The sequence below is a fragment of the Xenopus tropicalis genome, chromosome 2 (genome assembly GCF_000004195.4).
Source record: "Xenopus tropicalis strain Nigerian chromosome 2, UCB_Xtro_10.0, whole genome shotgun sequence".
In the NCBI taxonomy this organism is placed as follows: Eukaryota; Metazoa; Chordata; class Amphibia; order Anura; family Pipidae; genus Xenopus; species Xenopus tropicalis.
Window position 1 is genome coordinate 79,166,327 of NC_030678.2, and position 22,210 is coordinate 79,188,536.

Sequence of the window (22,210 nt, forward strand, 5' to 3'; positions counted from 1 at the left end):
TTTTTCGCACAAATCGTATTAGTAACGAAAAAGTCGCGACATTTTTCCGAAAAAAACCCCCAAAATACCGATCATTACGAAAAAAACGCAATCGGACGCATTCGGCCCATTCGTGGCTTAGTAAATGTGCCCCATAGTGATTCTAGTTCATTGGAAAACAACCCATGATAACTGCCAACTGGTTTTTACCATAATTTTTCCCAATAAAGACAAAACACCATGTAAATACCATGAGGCCTCAAACAAATCTCAAGCTTTGGAAAAGACAGGAAAATGTCCCCTTAATTCTAAGGGGCTGCAAGGAAAAGCTGTACTTGCTAATAGAAAATAAATATGTAATGTACATAGGCACATTGCTAATTGATGAAAAGTAGAGCATATAAGTCTAATATACATATGTTATTCCTGTATGTGTGCATCCATACATATGGTGGGCAAAAGAGGACACATCTGTTTGTATGGCAGGGGTATAATAAATGCCCTATAATAGGCTGGCAGTAGCAGCTTTCTTTACAGCAAAACTTGAGGAGAAAAGCCTACTAAGGTAATCTGCTGCAGTAAGAATTTTGCTTACTACAATAAGACAAAAAGAATACATTATGTATGTAAAGGACCTAAACAATTTCAAGGCACCCAGACACAGATCAGTACAGTCATTTTTCTAATCATATCAAGGACTTTGGCAATGTTGCTTCTAAGGAGCACTCCTGCACATTGTGGGTGAACGTTACATTTTGTAATGTATATGAAATTATTTCCTTGACTATATCAGATCAAATGGTAATACATGTGCCTTTATAAAAGTATGATCTGTACATACAGAGGCACATCCATTTAGAGCATGCACACAAACACAAACATTTTTTTGCAACTGAAGTTAAGTGGAAAGGGTCACCATCCTCAAGGTATTGTGGGGCCTAACAACACTGGTATTCCTGGAATCTATGAGCACCTTTGCCCTTTATCTGGGTCCTCAAGCTGCCACTGTTGCAACCATGCTTTTAGTTGTATTTTATTCAGGGACTTAAGTACAACAAGTAGGGTATTAGGGAAAATGAAACACTGTTTTGCACAGAATAGTAAAAATCTAAAATATTTAGGGGGATTTATGCACAAGCCCACACACAAGGGTTAATGGTGCGGTATAAGGAAGCTGATAATGACTGGTGACATGGTAGTTTTTAGAAAAAAATTAGGTCCAACCTGGACATAATTTTGAAAGCTTCTAGTTAAAAACCTAAAGATCTCCAGTGGTAGGAATATTAGTTTAACTGAACATTTTATCACACAGGCTGTACATTTTGTGGCACAATATTCTCCACATCCCTCAACTTCACCCCCTCCCCAATTAAAATAAAGAACAGCTTATGATAATACATTATAAAAGAAATATGATGGTGTGCCCTGTAGCAATGATAGAGGGCAGACAAGAATGGGTTTATAAAAAGATGCAGTGACCAGATCCCCAACCCAGCAGCACTGCCTTTCTTTTGCAGAGTAACAATAGAGATTTAGCAGCTGCTACATATACCCTCGAGTGTTCATGGTGGGAAAGAGGGGGGGTTGGATTGTAGCATACAGACAGCCCTCTCCCCAGTTACACTGAGCAGGAAGCAAAGAATAGCATGCTCCCTACTACACAGGGGGAGGGAGGGGGTCTATGAAGGGTGGGTGTGTGGCTTGTCCCTTCTCCCTGCCACTCCTCTCCAAGCCTCCTCTCTCCGTACACAAAACACACAATAGAGCAACACAAAGAGCACACAAGGTTGTATGCTCCTCCTCTCTTATACAGAATGCAGATTTGTAGGGTGGCATTCCCAGCCATGGTCCTATAAAGCACAAGGCCCTTTTTCTTCATGGAGGAAGGATGCACACAATGCTAGGCTGAAGAGCTAACATTTTGGGGATTTCATCCTCTGACTAGGATCAGTCTCCACCAACCGTCGGTGTTTACAGAATCCAATCTATCCATCATGGGCAGATGCAGTGGGCGATGTACCTTGGTTGGGATCTGTTGCCTACAGCTGGTGAGTATAAAGCAAACAATAATAATCAATTTTATTGGACTGCTAGGACATTAAAGGGGTGGGTACATTATCACTGATATGTATTTCTTGCCACAATCACTAGGATGCCTATGCAAATCAGTTTTGGGTGTCTGGCATTTGCTGACATTAGATTGTAAGCTCTTGCATCAAAAAACACTGAGCTGCATGTATGACATGACTGCACCTTTGTAATTAGCATTGCAGTGTGATTACATTGTGGATATGTGGACTTGAACCCTGTACTTCAGCTACATGCATTAGGTTTATGATAGCAAAATGAGCTATGGAGATAAATATTTATATTACCATGTATATATCAATGTGAGGTCATACTGTAAACCGGCAAATGTGTGCATTTATTTATCTCTTTGTATTCAGATTATATGAGTTCATTGATAAATGTCTGAACTATACTCATTAGGTTTTATATTTAATTGCATGTTAATTGTTGCCTTTTAAGCATTTAAACTTTCTAGAATGTGGGTGCCTATTATCCTTTAGAATGGGTTAGATATATAATGATTTATATAAACTGTTCAGAAATTATTGCCATTGCAATTAATCAGTTAATAACAGGAGAGCATTAGGAATTCATAATGCATCTTCATTTTTAACAAATGGTAAACAAAGGTAAAGTTGCAGAGTATATTATCAGATGAAACTAAATGAAACCTTTTAGAAGGTGAAAATAATAGCACATATCTGGGGTCCTTACTTATTTAGGAACAAGTTTATAAAGCTGCCTTTAATTTGATTTCATTTATGTGAACTAGAACGACTAATTTCCCAGGAATATTGTCTTACATTTAGAAACCTAATTATAGCCGTCATATTCAAGAAGCCAAGAATGATTACGTGTGCTCAAATGGGTGCTGAGTCAGTAACCTAAACAAATAGAATTTTTAAATCCCAATGGCAATTACCCTACAGCTGGAAACATTTTTTATTGGTGTGAATCTCAATGGCTTTCCTGTTTCTGGAACATATATATAACCTCTTCTACCTGGCTAAACTCTCTAGTATGGTGTTAAGCTCAGACTAAGGTTAGGCATTGGCAAAGCTAGTTTAACCATGGTGTGCCAGAAGGTTCACATTTTATAGTGGATGTTTTTTTGTGTCAGAAACTACTTCCTGTTTACTTTAGTAAAATCAAAATATAATTGAAACAAATACACAAAATCAAAACTTTATTTCTACTGAGGCTGCATTAAAACTTAGTGACAAACTTTTGCTCTGTGGGCAGCAGGATGCAGTTCTGACTTATATGGTATTTTACCGACTATGGATGGATGCTGGCATCTTATTTCTGTAAGAGAATGCTGCTATATAACAGTGCTAAATATACTGAGCTATTTACTGTACTATAGTTTTACTTTGCACACATGGAATAATATACAAAGTAATTCTACGGGTGCAGATCAAGGGTTATTATAGAGATCACAGAATTCAGCGGGTGAAAGGTGGCCATACACGGTGAGATTTGGTCAACCAGTTTGGCCAGTTTTGATCATAAAACTCAATTACTGGCCATGTATGCAATCTCAGGATTTAAATCCATGTTGGCTGCAAAACAGTCCAGGCCATGCTAAAGCACGAAGGGGAGCAAAAGTCCTTCAGTGTTTACTCTAAAATTACTTCAGTCAAGAGTCCTGCTGCACTCTGCACCTCAGGCCAGACTGCAGCTTCAATGGCACAAGGCCATAGGGCTACACTGTCTCCTGCAACCGCCATCATCGAGAGGGGATGCCCATATGCCTCCTCTTGCCCACCCCTCTTGCATACAGTGCTGCCGAACACAGGCAGTGCTGTATTCATGGGGAGAATGCAGGTCTCTGGGCACCCTTTTGGACCACAGAGAGTTGTGGAAATTCAGAGACGTGCAGAGCATGCAAAACACATTGCATATTTCACCCACTTTTTGTATAGTGCTACCTCCCTTGCACTTACTAAATTACCCCCATAATACCCCCTGCCTGCTCTTTAAATTAGGAGCCAATCAAAAACAAACTTGGTGCCTAGCAGCAGCATCACACTTCCTTACCATGTGTGCTTGTTTCCGAAGGGCTCCCGCTGCAGTGTGGCCCCAAGTTTTCTCAGGGACCACTTCACTGAGCACAAGAAGCACAGGCAAGAATGCAGAAATTACCAGCATTGGTTGCAGCTACTTCCTTGTGTCACTTCTGGAAGTGCTAAAAAAAAAGGCTGACGATTTTCAAATTCTTGCCCATTATACAGTGGCACAGTAAAGTTTTTCTTTCTAGGTTCCTGTGCCTTCCCACATACAGCATGCAGGTTACTGGATACACATGTTCACTGGTACCCCGCACCTAGGAATGTTATTCTGCATATATGTCATCATGTGTTAGAAAATTAGGAAGAAAAGGGCAACTTGCATATATAGTTGTAGCAACTTGCATATAAATTTGTGGTTGCATAGGGGGCTCTGATATAAGGTATAGGTTTGTTAGATGTTGCCCTATACTATAAGAATAAAGTATGATAAATGTTTGCATCACTTGAGTGGTACCCGTGGGCCCATTACCTGGAAAACTCACAACCGAGAGCCGTCCTGAGGTAAATATGATAACACAATTATCAAAAGACTCTGGTCTCAACCCTGAACTAACATTCTCTTCCTAAACGATCCCTACTTCTCCATTTAGTTAGAACAGCCGGTTCACAATACTTTGAAATAGCCTACAAGAGAGCTGACTTGAGTCAATATAGCAGATTGGCTGATGTACACAGTAGGCTAAGATGAAACATATTACATCACTCTGTGAAGTTTATTAGGTGATGAACTGTTAACTTCTTTTCCTCTATTTGTTAAAAAGTGCACTTAAAAAAATCAATTAAAAAAATGTCACTATCACTTTAAATAACATTTTACCGTACTATTTTGTACTGTTATTATTGTTAGGCCGCATGCAATTGATATCTCACCCAAAAATGTTTTTTTAAGGATTCCAACATTGTTTTGTATTTTAGCCCTTTTTGTTTTTGCTAGGGTCATCAGGTAATGTTTTGAATGCCGGACTATAGGAGTGTTTTCCAAAATACTATTTATTTGTTACCCAGCAGAAAAAGTGCAGGCTGAAAGAACTGGAGCAAACATACCAAATACTAATACTATATATTCTGCTGAATTAATTACATTTGTTAGTTATTTTACATGTTGCCAGTAGGTTACACTGTATCATTAATTCATGTATCAAATAACACCTTTCTGTGAATAGTTTAAAAGACTGACATCTCCTGTCTCTGGGGAAAGAATGGTATCTTGCAAAGTATTACAGGAGAGAATGAGGAGTTGTACTTCCTCTTGAGATCTACAGACAGCCATTGGGAAAGAAAAGATCATTAACTTGTATATAGGGTTAAACCCTCAGGGGGACCCTCTCTTAGTTCTGGCTAGGATTAGCCAGCTTGTTATAGGAGTGGGTCAGCACCCCTTAGTGCCAGTCAGGGTAGCCAAGCAGCCCAAACAGATTAGTGGGTTACAACTATGGTTGTACAAAGGTAGAGGCCTGGTAACCCAGCATAGATGCTTCAGTAATAAGGAGGTAGTTTCTCTATAGAGAGGATCCCTGTTCTACGGTGTCTATCATCATACCTGGTTGGGTGAGACCACAGAGAATTGTAAAAGGTTATATTTAATTATTGCCTGCCAGTGCCGGACTGGCCCACCAGGATACCAGGAAATCTCCCGGTGGGCCCAGGTGTCAGTGGGCCCTCCTGCCCTTTACCAAATGGCCTGCTATATGGTCATTACCTATTTCTAAATGGAAATGAAGAGGAGAAATAGAGGGAAGAATAGATGCTAGCATGTTCAGTAAATAAAAGAGACTAGGAGAATAAAGAGGTTGGGTGAGGAAAGGAGGAAAAATAGTTTGGAGAGTGGGCCTATGGTATAAGGTTTTCTGGTGGGCCCCTGGGGTCCCAGTCCAACACTGTTGCCTGCTGTTTTATGATCATCTTGCCTGACTGCTCATAGTATTGCATTATCACTGTATTACTCAACTTGGTTAATTTACTTGTTACCTTTCAGTTGCTGCATAAATAAATACACCTTAAATATATCTTCTAAGAATTCCTGGCACCCATTAATTTATTATTTTATTAACAGCACAATCTATCTATATTTGCAAAAGGGTTATGACATTATGGCATAGTGAGTGTGCAGTAATGAAAACCATTTGTAATGGTCTAGTTTCATTCACATAATTGACCTTTATGCTGATAAAACTGCATATGACTGAAGGTTTCTTTTGCTGATTAAAACTGAAGTACTTTCAAGCAATAGGGCAGATCCCACTAATACACATAAATGCAAAAATTCAACAGTGTATTGCTTTTCTCTATTGTACTGTCATACAATAGAGAAAACCTATTACTAGTATGTACTCTAGGCCTGGATTAAAAATTGCCTACCACTGTAAAACTTCACTCAAGAATACTTAACAGCCACAGGACAACACAGGAGACATTAAAACAACTGGTATCTAACTCCCCAACTCCTTCTGTAATGCTTCTATCTTTGCCCATGAGAGTGGGCAGCATGCAAATCAAAGAACATAAGACAGCTAAGAAGGCAAATTTGTAAATAGCATATTAGTGTGACTAGGCTACTGGATGACAGCTGCTAACACATCATTAATGCTCCTACTCATCGCTGGAGTCTAGGGCTTGATCTTGACACTATGGGGGCCATTTTCTGATTTGAATTTTTAGTGCTAAAAGTTGCAACTTTTTCAGGATGTACTATGCGTCCAAATGGCTAAAAATCCAAATTCCAAGTTCTTAAAATGAAGAAAAAATGAGAAATGTTAGAGTTTTAGTAAATTTTAGTATGTGCACAGAGTATGTATGTTTTCCCCATGTTTGTGTGGCTTTCCTCCACTGTGGCATAGGTCTTTGTGCTCCTGAATGGCATGTTGGCACATAGATGCACAAGTTAAGGAGCGCTAGAGAGCACGTGGTGCTAAAGGGCCCTGTTCTCACCACATTCCATCAGTTCTGGGCACCCAAGGCAAACAGGCCGACAAGGATACAATGCTACGATGCGCACAAGCAAGGGGCGGCAAGGCTGCTGAAGGGGCGCAATGCAGTGGTGGCAAATGGCCTGGAACTAGTGGTAGGTGAAAGATGAGTTACTAGCCTGGTGCCCCTCCAGTGTTGCACCCTAGGCAGGTGCCTCTTTTGCCTACCCCTACTTCTGGTCCTGTAGCCCATTACGATCTGGGCTACCTTGTGACCCCCAGGGCTGTGTTCTGTACTTTGTATCTTTAGTACTCTAGCATTTATGTCTGGAATATTTGTACATAACCACCACATCCATGAGCCAATGCAGTCCCCAATACAACTAGGAAATCAAACCTGCCTAATTGACACCTAGCAGATTGTTGGCCAGATATCAGTTGGGTAAGGCTGTCGGGGGTCCCCATACGGCAGATAAGCTGCCAAATTGGTCTAAAGGACTCAAATCAGCAGCTGAAATCTGCCTGTGTATGGCCAACTTCAATTTTTTCTAAATCAACCTCAAAGTCTTTGTTTTTTCTTATTCATGTAAAGTTTTTTTTATATTATAATGGGGTGTAAGTGTACCCTGACCCTGGTCAGGGTTACCAGAATCTGAAATCTATTTTTGAAAAACTGTCCCGCATCACAAACCAGAAATAGGGTAGGACTTAGCAGGTTCAGTGTGTGGCAGATCATGGGCATAACTGTATATAAAAGACACAAGACACTAGCAGCATGCCCAAAAATGTACTACATTTTAAAAAAACAAACAAACCCACAAATTAACTTGTGGTTTTAGTAATTATACTGCATAGGAGTGCAGTGCTCAAGACCAGCAGCCCTGTTTCATTTAAAAGGCCAGATAAACTGATATTTTATCCATTATATGTATCCATAATATAATATCCATTTGTCCAGTATCTGCATATAAGATACTGCACAGCAGGCCTGGAGTGGCAATCTTTACATTCTGGCAAATGCCAGAGGGGTTGCTGTAAGATGCCACAGACAGTCACTATTTAGTAGGCTGGTGAGGTGCTGTTTGGGCCTCTGAGTAATTGAATTGCCAGGGCTAATTTTGAATCTCAGTCAGCGCATGCTGCATATCAACAACAGTGCTATTTTATATGTGAAAGTTCTTCATCCAATTTGTGTGTAAACAGCCTTGAATGTCACTTGTACCCTTAACAGGTATGACTTTGGTAGTAAATTTATAGCATGGGTACAAGCTATGGCCTTCTGATAAACTGGGGTAAATCACATATATTCCCACTAGAAGCTGCAGCGCCTCATCACAAACTGCCCAACCAGCCCCTTCAATGGGTCAGAGACTTCCAGTAACTTTGCATCTCCTTCTCTAAAGATTACCAGCAAAATCTAAAGAATAATTTACATCCCATCCTTACCAAAATCACTAATCAAATGACAGCATGGAAAGCACTACCTTTGACACCACTGAGCAGAGCAGCCATATGTAAAATTTTTTACTAACTTTTATATGTATTAACAAACTCCCTAGTTAAAATACCTAAGAAATTATTCTCTTGACTAGACTCTGTCACCAAGATGTTTATATGGGCATGGAAGCGTACCAGCCTGTTATACTCAACAATGCAACTAGCTAGATTCCAAGGTGGAGTGGCTCTCCCAGATTGGAGATCAAACTATTTGGCTTCACAATTGCAGCACTTATTAGTATGGAGATGTAATAAAACAGATGTCTCCTACAATGTTCTTAGCACCTGCTGGGGTCAAGATGCTGCACCCCCTCAAATGTTTTTGGAAACCCTGGATAACTTTGCATGCCCCTTTAAATAACTGGGATAATTTTTCAGTATCAGGGAGTCTCCCCGAACACCCCACCATGGGAAAACAATAAGATGGTATACTTAAATAATCTGGACCTGCAATGCTTTTGGCAACCACAAGCAATACAAATAGCTGATGATCTGTAGATGTGGTATTCAAATCCTTTGATCAGGTTAGAGACGACTGATGTAACCCCAAATGCCTGGCTGCAATACTACCAACTTAAATGTGCACTTAAGGCCCAATGTCCAATACTCCCTGTACCAATAACTAAATCCTCGGTGGAAAACATACTAGATTACTTAGCGAATATGTGCAGAACCAAACCATTGCTTTGGATCTATTCTACCCTACTTAAAAATAGAAAACAGACCATAGGTGATTTTAGAAATAAATGAGAGCAACATATCTCAGATTTAGATGATGACTAGGAGAAAGCTTTGGATGTTCCTAGTTTGGTATCTCTTAGGAACAGATTCTCCTAAACACTTTCCAAATTGGAAAAATTCCGATTGGAAAACGAACATTTTGCGACTTTTTCGTATTTTTTGCGATTTTTTTCGGCGCCTTTACGACTTTTCGGAAATTGTCGCGACTTTTTCGTTACCAATACGATTTGCGCGAAAAACGTGAGTTTTTCGTAGCCATTACGATTCGCTCGTATCTTGTCGCGACTTTTTCGTATTTTCAGACTTAGCATGATTTTGGAAGCCTCCCATAGGACTCAATGGCACCCTGCAGCTCCAACCTGGCCCAAGAGAAGTCACCATACTGAAGCTTGAATGAATCCGAACGCTACGAAAAAATCACAACATTTTGCGCAACTTTTGGAATGGCAACGAAAAAGTCACAATAATTTTCCGAAAAATTGCCAAATACCGATCATTACGAAAAAAACGCAATCGGACGCATTCGGCCCGTTCGTGGGTTAGTAAATGTGCCCCTTAGTCTACATCAAGCATATGTTACCCCTGTGCGCATGTACAGTATAAAGCTAAAATATGGCCCAACGACTGCTTCCCAAAATGTCAAATTGCTGGGTGCTGATTTTTTACGTTTCATGTGGTATTGCCAGGTAGTTGCAGAGTACTTTCTATGGTCACTGCAATCTCAGTGCATGCATACCCCAAGAAATGCCTATTGGGCATTATAACTCACCTTACTAGATCCCACTAAACTCGAATATCAATAAGGTAATCACTATTCTTAGCCCGCAAATATATTGCCCTTACATGGCTCTCGTGGGACCCCCCCCCCCCCACTAATGGCACGTGAATAACACTTCTGTGGGAACACCTCACATCTCGCATGCTTGGCATATACCAAAACAGATATACCTCAAAAATTTGACCAGAGTTGGCAATGCTGGCTAGACTTCTTGGACTACAAGGACATTCCCCATTACTACTATTATTTCTTTGACTGTATTTTATGGCAATGTTGCCCTTTTCTCTATATAAACTTGCTAATGACTGTACACAAACAAAAAGGCAATGTATATCCAACAACTCTTTTTATTTTGACTTGTTTTATTTTGTTTGTTTTGAATTAAAAGTAATAAAAAAAGATGCTAACCTTTTCTATCAGTCTCTTTTAACTGCTAATCATGACTGTTTTCATGATTTCAAAACATGAAAGTGTTATGACATCAGAAAACAAAACAAATTGTATGTGCCCATGTTTGCACCCCTTAGCGCTCTAGCACTTGGCCCCAGGTTAACTGAATTCTAATGTTTTCTCTAGAGAGTTAGTTTGCTGTTCACAGCTAAATGAAAAGCTGTACTGTGGAGGTTTACAGGACAACATGGGCCCAAAAATACATCCCTCTTATTTTTCATCAGCCATTAAAAGCAGTATTTTTCACATTAATAGAAGCATTTTGAATGAATCTTCACAATGCTGCCTAGGAATAGGTTACTTGTGAGTGTATCTGTGAGTGTATTTTGGTGACAGACTCAAAGGTGTGCTTCTCTACAAATGAATGGTCAATAAATCAATAGAATTCTTTTAGGTCCTGCGAGTATGACCCGTAAATATTTTATGTTATCGGCAAAGCTATTTATGAGGCATTTAGCTGTGCTTGCTGTGACTGAGTAGTTTTTCTAATTATGTCACTTTAATTTGCCATAAGGTAGCACATAGCGAACATCCTGGACCTCCCCCAGTACTACATGAAGGATCAAGTAAAAAAAAACATTAGAATCAATAAATGCCTCCTTGCTCCCCCCCACCCCCAGCAGGCAATGTTAATACAAAGCGTTAAGAAAAAGGCAAATGTACATCATTTATTTTGGAGAGAAATGTTGTACTGGCAGAAGAAAATAAACTAAATATGCATTTCTTCTTTTCTTTGCATCCTACTGGCTTATGATGGAATGATAGGATCATACCAATTGGATTAAAGCTCCCTACAGTCCGTTTCAGTTGGGCAGCCCCCAGGGAAAATTGGCCCCAAGCAGAGGCCCCATCTGCAGCTATTGGCTTAAGAAAAACAGCAGTGTGACAGCAGCAGCGACAGTAGCCACAAAGTATCACATGCTAACATTTTCATTTTTTTTATTAAATGGAAATAGGGGTGACCTAAGTACAAATTTGTATAATGTTCTTTGACACCTAACCTATTTCACACTAAAAATCTGAAAAACTTATCTTGAATCCGTGCTTCTAAATCTCGGTTACAAATGGTTGCATCTTGCTTGGCTTGCTAGGTCAAATCAGTAGTACAGTGGAGGTTGCCTCAAAAATGCCTGTTTTTGCCTTTTTTGGTTGACTTCCTCTTTGTTCCATGTAACTGCACTTAAGTGGAAGTGGAACAGAGGTGTGGAAGGGACCAGATCCACTTATCTCAGCCTGCAGAAAAAATACTGTCTGCTCTGTGTGCCCATGGCCTTAGCCACAGGGCTCTTATTCCCACTGTTTAAAGTTCCATTGTTCTAGCATCAACTTTTTAAGATATCTACTGAAACATCACAAAGGAAGTCTAAAGCAAGTTTTATTTCAATATGTTTTATTTCAAATAAAAGTAGTAGTAGACATACACAGGCTGGTCTAAAGCAAGTTTTATTCAATATAATATAATGAATATAACTGGATTTATATATGATATAAAATATTTTCACCAGTAAACTTGTGGCTTCAAGTGCCCAGACCCTCAGCTAAGGAAAGTGGATCAGTGCACACAGCAAACTCGGTAGCCCTCACAGGACAAAACCCATAGACAGACAAGTGTAAAAAAAAATGTTCAAAGCCCTCTGTTTCCATGCCTATTTGTAGAGATTTGTGGGGTTTTTATTTTGCACTCTACACAGCACATCAAGTTAATTTCTTACTTTATTCTATTGGTTCATTGATTTTGTGTTCTTATTGGCTAAGATATCCTTAAATATAAGTTGGTCTGTTGCTTGTATATTTCTAAAGGCATGAAACATATGAGGCGTTTGCATGTTTCCTAAATAAACATGGTGCATAAAAATATATAAATACCATACCCCAGAAAGAAAATCCTCTATCTTCAGGAACCAGACAACATTCTTCAGGCTGAGCCAGGTGCCATAATGGTTGTGTGTATGGAGGCATTTCTGAGCCATGCACCACTTCTGATAGCCAACCTAATGCTCACCCTATGCTAACTTTCTCGGCGCCATGACGTTTACACTGTCTACACTAGAAGAACCATATTTCCAGTTAAAAGATTGAGTTTCAGCTCTTAAAGTTAACACGGCTGAAAAACTGCAAAGTTCTGTCTCCTACCAGGTGAAGGTCCATACCATTAACCCTTCACTAGGTGCTGAATGTGGGATGCAAAGAACACTTTTGTTTTTGGCAAAATGTAAAATATATATTTTTTTATTTCAGGCTGCTGCCTTGCAGAGACAAATCTTTGACTTCCTTGGTTATCAATGGGCTCCCATATTAGCAAACTTCCTTCATATTATGGTGGTGATTCTGGGAATACTGGGGACTCTTCATTACAGATCCAGGTATCTTATACTGGTGAGTTAACCTACAGCAATATTTCCATACATTGGTTCTATTCATTAGAGGTACTTGAGACAAAAGATGCGTTTTGCACTACCCTCTAGTTGCGCTCAGCATCAGTGCATCTGTCACTCATCTTCTTCACACACAAGTGCACCTATTGACCCAAGTAAACCCTGGGGCTTCAGCCGGTGGTGATTCCAGGTTTCCCTCTGTGGGCTGTGTGGGAGCAACAACAGACTTGCGCCCAGTGCATCATGTCCAAATATCTATATAATGCAAAACCCTGCAAATTATGTAAACTTTAGATACATTTGTGTCCCATTTGTCAAGATGAAAATCAAAGTGTGAGAAAAAAAAACAGGAAATTGCTTCCAAAATGTTACCTTATACACTGCACTTGCATTCGTAGATGTGCCCTTTATTCTTTATCAGGAGGAATATGTATTTTATTCACGTATTATATTTCTTTTATTCAAGTAGAATTATCTTTATTAGTGCTGTTCAATTTTGGTCATTCACTTTTTAAACCACAACCACTCTAACCCATGTCTATATTAACACAAACATTTTTTAGACCATAGCCACATTAATGGTGGTAGCCAGGCTCGGACTGGAAATCTGTGGGTTTTAGCAAATGCCAGAAAGGCTGCTGTAAGATGCTATAGACAGTTACTATTTTGTGGGCTGGAGGGGGATGTTTGGGCCTCTGGGTACTTGAAATGACAGAACCTATTTTGACTTCCAGTCCAGACTTGGTGGTAGCACACCAAAAAAAATAAATGGTTGGTGCCCACTGCAGGGATATCATCCATCACTCATATGTGAAAGAATTACAGTATATTATGTCATATTAAGACATACCCTTAAATCTATATGCCTCCTCCTCCCTGTGGAGAGTCCAAATGCTAACACCCAAAACAAACCCCTGCCAGGTTCACCTCCCACAACAGAGTATGGCACACACAGGCAGGAAAGGACAGGCAGAGTATGGCACACACAGGCAGCATAGGGCAAGCAGAGTATGTCACACACAGGCAGCACAGGGCAGGCAGAGAATGGCACGCACAGGCAATATAGATCTGAGGTGTGAACAATGGAGAGGCTTACAGGTGTGAACAATACAGAGGCTCACAGCCTGAATCTATGGTGTGAACAATACAGGAGGGCCAGTTAATCTCAGTAGTGATACCATTTAAACAGCCAGACAGATGGAAAGCCACACAGAGGAGGGCCATGGGCCCGCAGTTCGACAGCACTGATCTATATTATAGCTTCTTTTGGTAAGGCTTATAGTGTTAACTTGTACTTTTACGGTCCTTATAACAGTTATATTTTTTCTGTGATTTTGTTGTAGTATTCCATATGGCTGGCATTATGGGTGGCCTGGAATGCTTTTATTATATGTTTCTATCTGGAAGTGGGACATTTCTCACAGGTAAGAATACTTCTTATATATATATATATATCATACATTGAGGGAGAACCTCTACTAGGAGTGTCAGTAACATTATTTTTGGGCTGATCTTTAACAGGTGTATAAAGGGCACACTAGCATGATCATAAAAAAAAAATATTTATTCTATATCAATATGCCTAAAATAAGTTATATTATAAAACAACATACTTAAAGGCTGCCCTAGTCCTCCATATAAGCATTAAGAGCTGTTTATAAAATTCTTTCAACCAGGGGGCACTTCTGGCCTCCCTGACTGTAGTGGAATCCCCAATTTATTGATTTATTTACTTGTATGTATGTATATCTTTATTTATAAAGCGCTACTTATGTATGCAGCGCTGTACAGTAGAACTTCAGTCTTTTCACTTCTTTTTTTGCCCATACCTACTTACTTCTTTTTGGGCAATTCACATATCACCAGTGCTACTGTTACTGAATAGTTTGGGAAAAGTCACAAAATTCATATCAAGATGTAGTGATTGCTCATGGTCATATATGCCTTATTGTTATATTTTATCCAAAAGGTAATTCTTGATTTTTGTATCTTTTAGCACAGGGACCTGATCATGAACTTTAATACCTCCATGCATCGGTCTTGGTGGATGGAGAATGGGCCAGGCTGCTTGGTGACCCCAGTGCGTGGCCCTCCTCTACCACTGGCAGATCATCACATGGTGACAGTGACTGGCTGTCTCCTGGACTATCCATACATAGAAGCTTTAAGTAGTGCTCTACAAATCTTCCTGGCGGTGAGTTGATAAAAGACACTTTTAAAAAAATTTGACTGTCTCCTACTAAAGTTGACATTTCAAGAAGAGCTTTACAAAATGAATCACAAAAAATAGTTATCTTTTATAAATCGGCAGTTCAACTGAATGAAGGTTCATCCAATGCACAAGCACACACAATATAATATCTAAAACAAAAGGAGAACATGTAACCTCCCAGAGTAAAATCATTATTATATGATTATAAAAGATATTCCATTGCTGTTATATAAGTGTTATTGATTAAGTGGACATGTTGTTTGTTTTTATGCAATAATTGATTCATGTATGCAATTATTGGTTCAACAACATTCAATACTATATAGTCATTCTATATACTTTATGAGCATTTGATGGTTAAAACAATGGTAGATTGGTAGATGCATGTGAAAACCTTTTAACTTGCTAGTGAGTAATCAAGAATGGGTCATCTGATAATTAGTTTTAATTAGGAAAGGGAAAGTGTTCTTGTTCAGGTACTTGTTTATTTCTCACCTGGGCACTATTTTAACTATCTAACCCATATTCTTCTTTCTCAGCTCTTTGGTTTTGTCTATGCTTGCTATGTCAGCAAAGTTTTCATGGATGAAGAAGACAGCTGTGAGTACCTTCTTTCTCTGACACTTCCTTTGTGCACCATCATTTAAGCATTACTTTTTTCTAAAAGTCTATATTTGTAATTGTTCTTTAACCTTGTCTTTTTGGGTAATGGTGAATAGCTGGCAGGATATGGAAAATGACTGGGAAAAAATGTAGTCACAGATATACATTTCTGATATCTCCTAATATATCTTAAACACTTTATGCAGTCTGGCTATATACTTCTTAGGTAAAGATGCCACTTATTTATTATTTGAAAGAGCTTTGCTACTCCACATGTGGCTGAATTATTATGTAGTATGCAGCTCTTTATTCTGCTTGGCATACTTATGACCACAGTAAACACTAGACTTTTGTTGTTTGCTATTTTCTCACATGAGGTCCAATGATTTACCCGGTACATTAACCATTATGTTTTTATGGGCAATAGTTCTATGGCCTCAACACCACTGCAGAAGACTTATTCTCAACATACCAAGATGCAAGCACTGCGCACATCAAATTAAAAGAGTGCCCATGGCTGAAACAGGCTGAAATATTATGGGGCTCGAAAATGAATTTGACTATTGCGTCTGGATAGTATAATTCCCTAGTGGCACAAAGAGATGAAACTCTATCCATCTAATTACCGATTTTTGAACAACAAAAGTGATCCTGATGTTAATGGGATAGTTCTGGGTCACAGAACCCCAAAGGGATGCAGCTTAGTGGAATGTGGGGGTGGATTTTATGACTGATTGTGGGTGTGCCCAGTTAACTAGGTGGACCAGGAGAATTAAGGTGTGGACTGAATTGTCCTGACTTAGGATTTTATAATCTTGGTATGTGTGAGATACAATACAGTATGCTATACTGTACCTTTCTCCTGACAACCAAGTAACAAATTGAACAGACAACAAGAGGAGGTGATTGCACCAAAGCTAATGTAAATAAAATCACAACTCCCTATTTTAAAGCAATCAGTCTGAGGAATCTAATATTGTCTAATCAGACTTTCATACCAGTAGTGGGTATGGATGGGCACACTGGATAATTTGATATAAGTAATTTGTTTATGGAATATATGTTTGATTAAATTATTAATTATAGTTAGTTAACCTGTTAATATATTGGCAACTTGGTTATCTGAAATTGAGGACAGTGACATATGTTGGACCACAAACAGGGTACATGGACCCAAAAAGTCTAAAAATAACTTTGTGTTTTATAGTTGATTTCATTGGTTCATATGATTCCTATGGATATCAGGCTCCTATGAAGACATCGCACCTCCAGTTGCAGCCACTGTACAAGTGAGTCACTTAATCTGCCTCCCTCTGGTGCCATTAACTTATATAAAGCAGCACACAGTCAGGAAGAGATACACAAAAGGACTGTTTAGTCTAAGAATCAAAGAAGAGCCAAATAGTATTGGCACCCAAGGCACTCTACCAGCTTCATCCCTGCCCACGTGCTCCCCTACTTGACTGGTGTAGGGATTGTACCCCTAGACACACAAGTGAGTTGGCACTTGTATCAGTAGTTTTGTACTGCTAAATTGGTAAGCAGTACCATTAACCACTTCTGACAACTGGTACTCAAGTACTCACACCAGATCCCTGCTCTATGTGGATTTCATATAGGGCTAGTATTAAAGTGGTAAGGTTGCAGCCCAATTATCTTATATAAATAAATGAAATCTGTTTTTGGCTTTCTTTAAACCGGTTATGCGCATAAGCCTTACACAGCTCAACTAATGAGAAATGCATTGAATGATGCAATTAACCCTGTGCATTCTTGTTTCTTTCACAGGCCTGGCTAAAAGGCTCTGCTGAGCCTAAACTATACAGCGGACCCTTTGAAGGAAACACACCCACACTACTGTTTACTCTGAGCCTTTGGTTTTGATACAGAAATTTCTTTTATGTCATTATTTCTGATAAGTGGTCAAAAGCCTTAATACAAAAAGGCAGTTGTACTGATATTTGAAAGCATCTTCTTACAGTTGTGTAACTGAGTTTTAAAGAAAGTTACTATTAATACTTGTTCTTAGAAAATATTCAAGCAGATATGGATATGTCCACAAAAAACCTCATTACATCCAGCAGCCCAAATACGCATAGTTGCTACCCCTAATACCTGGAGGTCCTTGCAAATGCATTTACCAGATGTCGAATCACTGTTACAAATGAGCTTAGCACCTTTTTCTGGCACTTGTGAGTGATGTCACCTGGGCTTTAGTTTTTTTTTTGTTGGTTTTAACAAGCCCTTCAAGAATAATGTTTTTAATTCTTGGTCCAGCATATGCTGAATCTGAACGACATTTTAGAATTGTTTGCTCTATATTTTTAATTGTACTTTAATTGTACTGTAGGTTAATGCCACTGTATAATGAAGTCTGTGTTGAAAAATCTAAAATGCGTATTGATTGAGAACATGCTTTTCAACAGCAACCCTTAACATGATCCTTTGCTGTGGCAACTATACATTTTTGATTAAGGCATGTTATCAAGAATGATCATAGTTCTGTCAGTTTCAGATATGTTTAAACCGGTTGTAAATGATACAGGTATAGGACCTGTTATCCAGAATGTTTGGAACCAGGGGTTTTGCAGATAAGGGATCTTTCCATAGTTTGGATGTCCATACCTTAAGTCTACTAAAAACCATTTAAACATTAATAAACCCAATAGGATTGTTTTGACTCCAATAAGGATACATTACATCTTAGTTGGGATCAAGTACAAGGTATTGTTTTATTATTACAGAAATTTAAAATTATTTGATTGGAATGGAGCCTATGGGAGATTCAGAGCTTTCTGGATAACGGGTTTCCACATAATGGATGTACAAACCCACACATGCCACAATTACCCTTTAAAGAAGGTAGTTTTTGAAAAAAGCACTTTACAGTAAGCTGCAAAACCCCTGGGGTTGCCAACTTACCCTCTTTAAAACTAACTTTAGATCAATGGCTAGATAGTAATTACTCTCATCTCAAATTCCATTTGTACTTTAACTAGCAGAATCCCCTGAAATATTTTTGCTGTCAGGAATTCTGAAAGTTGCATTAAACCCCACCTGTTATAGATACATATAAAAAAACATTTTACTTTAATTAAGACAAATAGTTGCTGAAAGTTCTAGCTAAAGCATTTTCTAACATTCACTTGTGCATACATCAAGATTTCCATGCTTTTGGCTGGCATGTACAGGTAAATATTTGCATCAGCATGGGGAGCCAGTTGTTCTTTGCACTACTCATGTGATGAATACTAAGAGCTTTATGAGCACTCTGCTTCTGCTGGTTTAAAATATGTGTCCTGCTGTTGAGGTTTCAGAAGTATGGAAATATTTACAATAGATTTGTGAGTGTCTTAATACTAGGAGAACTTCTTCTTGAGACCTGCCTAGGACTGCACTGGTTTCTAATTATATATTAAGTTCTGGAGGTACATGTTCTTACTGATTCAACATGGGCACCTGCATGTGTGTGCAAGTTTAACTGCAGTGCCCAAATGCCTGTTCATATCCTAAGTCAGCCAGGGGCTTTGAGAAGAGTGGTTGAACAACATCTACATGCTGGCAATATTCACAGAATCTGAAAAAGCTTTTTTTATCAGTGAAATACTCATTTCACCTTGTGCCTGTATTTAAATATACCGAACTGCAAATTATTACAATGGGGCGATTGTTTTTCTTAGGCTGTTGTCATATGCAGCATTTTCTCTGCTTACATTGGTCCTTACAGAGTTTCACCTTGAGCGTATGAGTGAAATCCACCCTGTGGGCAGCAACGCGTGGATTTCATTCCTGTTAATGCATATACAAATGTGGTGACAGTAGCCTTACGAATGGCAATAGCAGGAGCCCCCTTTACAATGCTTACCTCTCCTCCAATTGGACAATGGCAGGGGTTGCAGGATCACTAGTGCAGTGGTGCCTCTATAAACACAAAAAGAGCAGGATCAGTACCAGAGGTGGCTTTTTATAGCTCTCACCTTGCCTCATGTTAGAACCACCCCTAAGCTATAGGTGGATTTTCTGATTCAAAGAAATTGACAATGAATTTAGCTTGCTTAGAATGGGTGAGGATTGTCAGGTCAGACCCTATACCATATGTGACAGGTTCTTCCAACCAGTCTGGGTTTCACACAATAGCTCCTGCCTCATCCTCTAGCCTAATTTATTGCTATGGTATTATTTTATATTCATGGGCTAGAGTCCTGAAGATACAGTTATTTGGCTCAAGGACATTACTTGATAATTTTCCTGCATAGCCAGCAATGTAGCCAACATTTATTTTAACGATAACAAACATATATAGCAAACATTATTACCTTACTGATCTGGATGTCATTAACATATCTGTTCATTTAATAAAACACCTTTGACGAAATCAAAAAACTTTGCTCCCAAAAGACCAAACAGACTATGACATTAACTAAACAAAGGTAACAGTCCCCATGGCCTTGATAAACTTATTGCATGCCATGTATTCCAGAAATTAGGAAGAAAAAAGTGATCTTTTGCACTCATGGGCTTTTAGATGATTAGTTGTAGTTATACTTTTTTATGTTTGTCTGTGGATAAATCATGGGTGGGGGAAGTGTTTTTGTGCCACAAACATGATGTGGTTGATATATTAACATGATGTGATTAATATATTAACAGTGGGCAAATTTTTCTCAGTGCAGTAAGCCGTCAGCTACCTCCTTTTAAGTATTTTACTTGCAGGACTGTGATAAAAGCTAATTGCTTATTGGTTGCTATAGATTAATATTGTCCAGTGTTTAATAAACAAGTTCCAGGGTGACACTCAAAGCTCAAAAATATCCTGGTTATCACATGTAATATGTGTTATCACATGTAATATATCACAGCACAGCTTGATTAGTTTACCAGTAGGTTTCCTTGCCTTTCACCATTGCCCTCCAACTTTGTGAAAGATGTGTTGTGGGCTGCTGAACCTAATGGATTTCAGCACAGTTCTGCACAATATTTTACATATTGTTATATGCTCAAAAGTGACTATGAGATATTATAAGGAGCATTAGACTTTTTCACTAAGTGGGTGCTGGTTCAAAATGTGAAAATTTAAAAAAAAAAAAAAGTACTTCTGCCTAGCACCATGTCCTTTATTTGTATTTCTGATTTTTTTTTCCCCCAGCATGCTGTAATGTAACTGTGCATGAGAGGCCAGTGGGTCTATTCACTAAATGTTGATAAGAAATAACAGGAGTTATTGCCTAAAATCATTATCACCATTTTTATTTGTCCCTCACTTTTTTTTTTATCTCAGATAATAATTACTATTTTACTTCTTAAAGGAACTTTTGAAAAAAATAAAACTGGGTAGAAAATGTTTTCAATATAATTAGTTAGCCAAAAATGTAATCTATAAAGGCTGGAGTGAACAGATGTCTACTGTAATAGTCAGAACACAACTTTTTTTTCCTTTGCATCTCTCTAACCTGTTGGACATACATGTTAAGATTGTAGGACCAAACTTATTCTGAAACAATCATTTAAAAGTGTGGTTTGTCCATCAATGAAAACGACTATTTTATTTATTGTCTAGCTGAAGTTAGGAAAACCACCTGCTTGGTCCTGCAAACAACTGAACAATGGGCAAATTTTATTGCTAACGCCAAAAATTTTCAAACCTGCCCGATGGATTTGCTGACTGATATTGGATAAAAATTGATATATGTTCGATGTTCGGTGCCCACTAACCTTACGATAATTTGACAGATTTGCTAGCTCAGGGGTCCTCAAACATTTTGGACAGGGGGCCGGTTCACGGCCCCTCACACTGTTGGGGGGGCGGTCTACTCCTGTTTCGTCGTTCTGCTCTGCCCAGCGCGTCACGGCGTTACATGCGATGCGGTGATGCGCTGGGCAGAGCAGAACACCGACACAGTAGTAGACAGAGGAAGAGACTGCCTGCAACTCATTTATGCCTAAAACTGCCGTAGTTTGAGGACCCCTGATCTAGCTAAACAGTTATATCCCTTGTGGCTCCTAAATAATAGGTTAAGGAAATGCAGTGGAGGAAGTTGTGTTTTGGCTATTACGTTAGACATCTGTTTACTCCAGCCTTTATAGGTTACATTTTCTGGCTAACTAAATATATTGAAAACATTTTTTATTTTGCACTGCCTATCATTTTGCCCAGTTTTAGTTTTACACTTAACTGTTCCTTTTAAAGGGAGATACTAGAACACTGTGAGTCAAACAGTACCATCAGAAAAATAAGAAGGGTGGAATACTGGCAACTTTATGCTCATGCTTTTCTTATTTTAAGTGAATTGTTCCCCCCAAGAGACAATAATCAAGTCTTACTGTTGGCAACAGACGAATATCATTTATAAGGACATTTTGCCACAAAAGCATTCTACGCAAAAAGGGCAAAATATGCTATATTTTAATATATGACATACTGATGTCTGCAGGGCATAATAAGTCTGAAACAAAGTATGCCTGTATTATACATTTATTGTTTTTACAGCTTTAAAAATCAAATAGCTTGTTTTTTTAACCACTGTAAT

General features: G+C 38.7%; 1 protein-coding gene across 1 annotated transcript; it reads left to right on the plus strand.

The window, feature by feature from the left end:
* The first annotated feature begins 1,754 nt into the window (after positions 1-1,754).
* Positions 1,755-20,772, plus strand: nkain1 (Sodium/potassium transporting ATPase interacting 1cting 1). The gene is given in 7 exon segments (NM_001079128.1): positions 1,755-2,027; positions 12,732-12,869; positions 14,212-14,292; positions 14,865-15,062; positions 15,620-15,680; positions 16,891-16,972; positions 17,472-20,772. Coding segments are annotated over 7 exon segments (624 nt in total). The 5' UTR covers positions 1,755-1,973; the 3' UTR covers positions 17,482-20,772.
* The last annotated feature ends 1,438 nt before the right edge of the window (positions 20,773-22,210 follow it).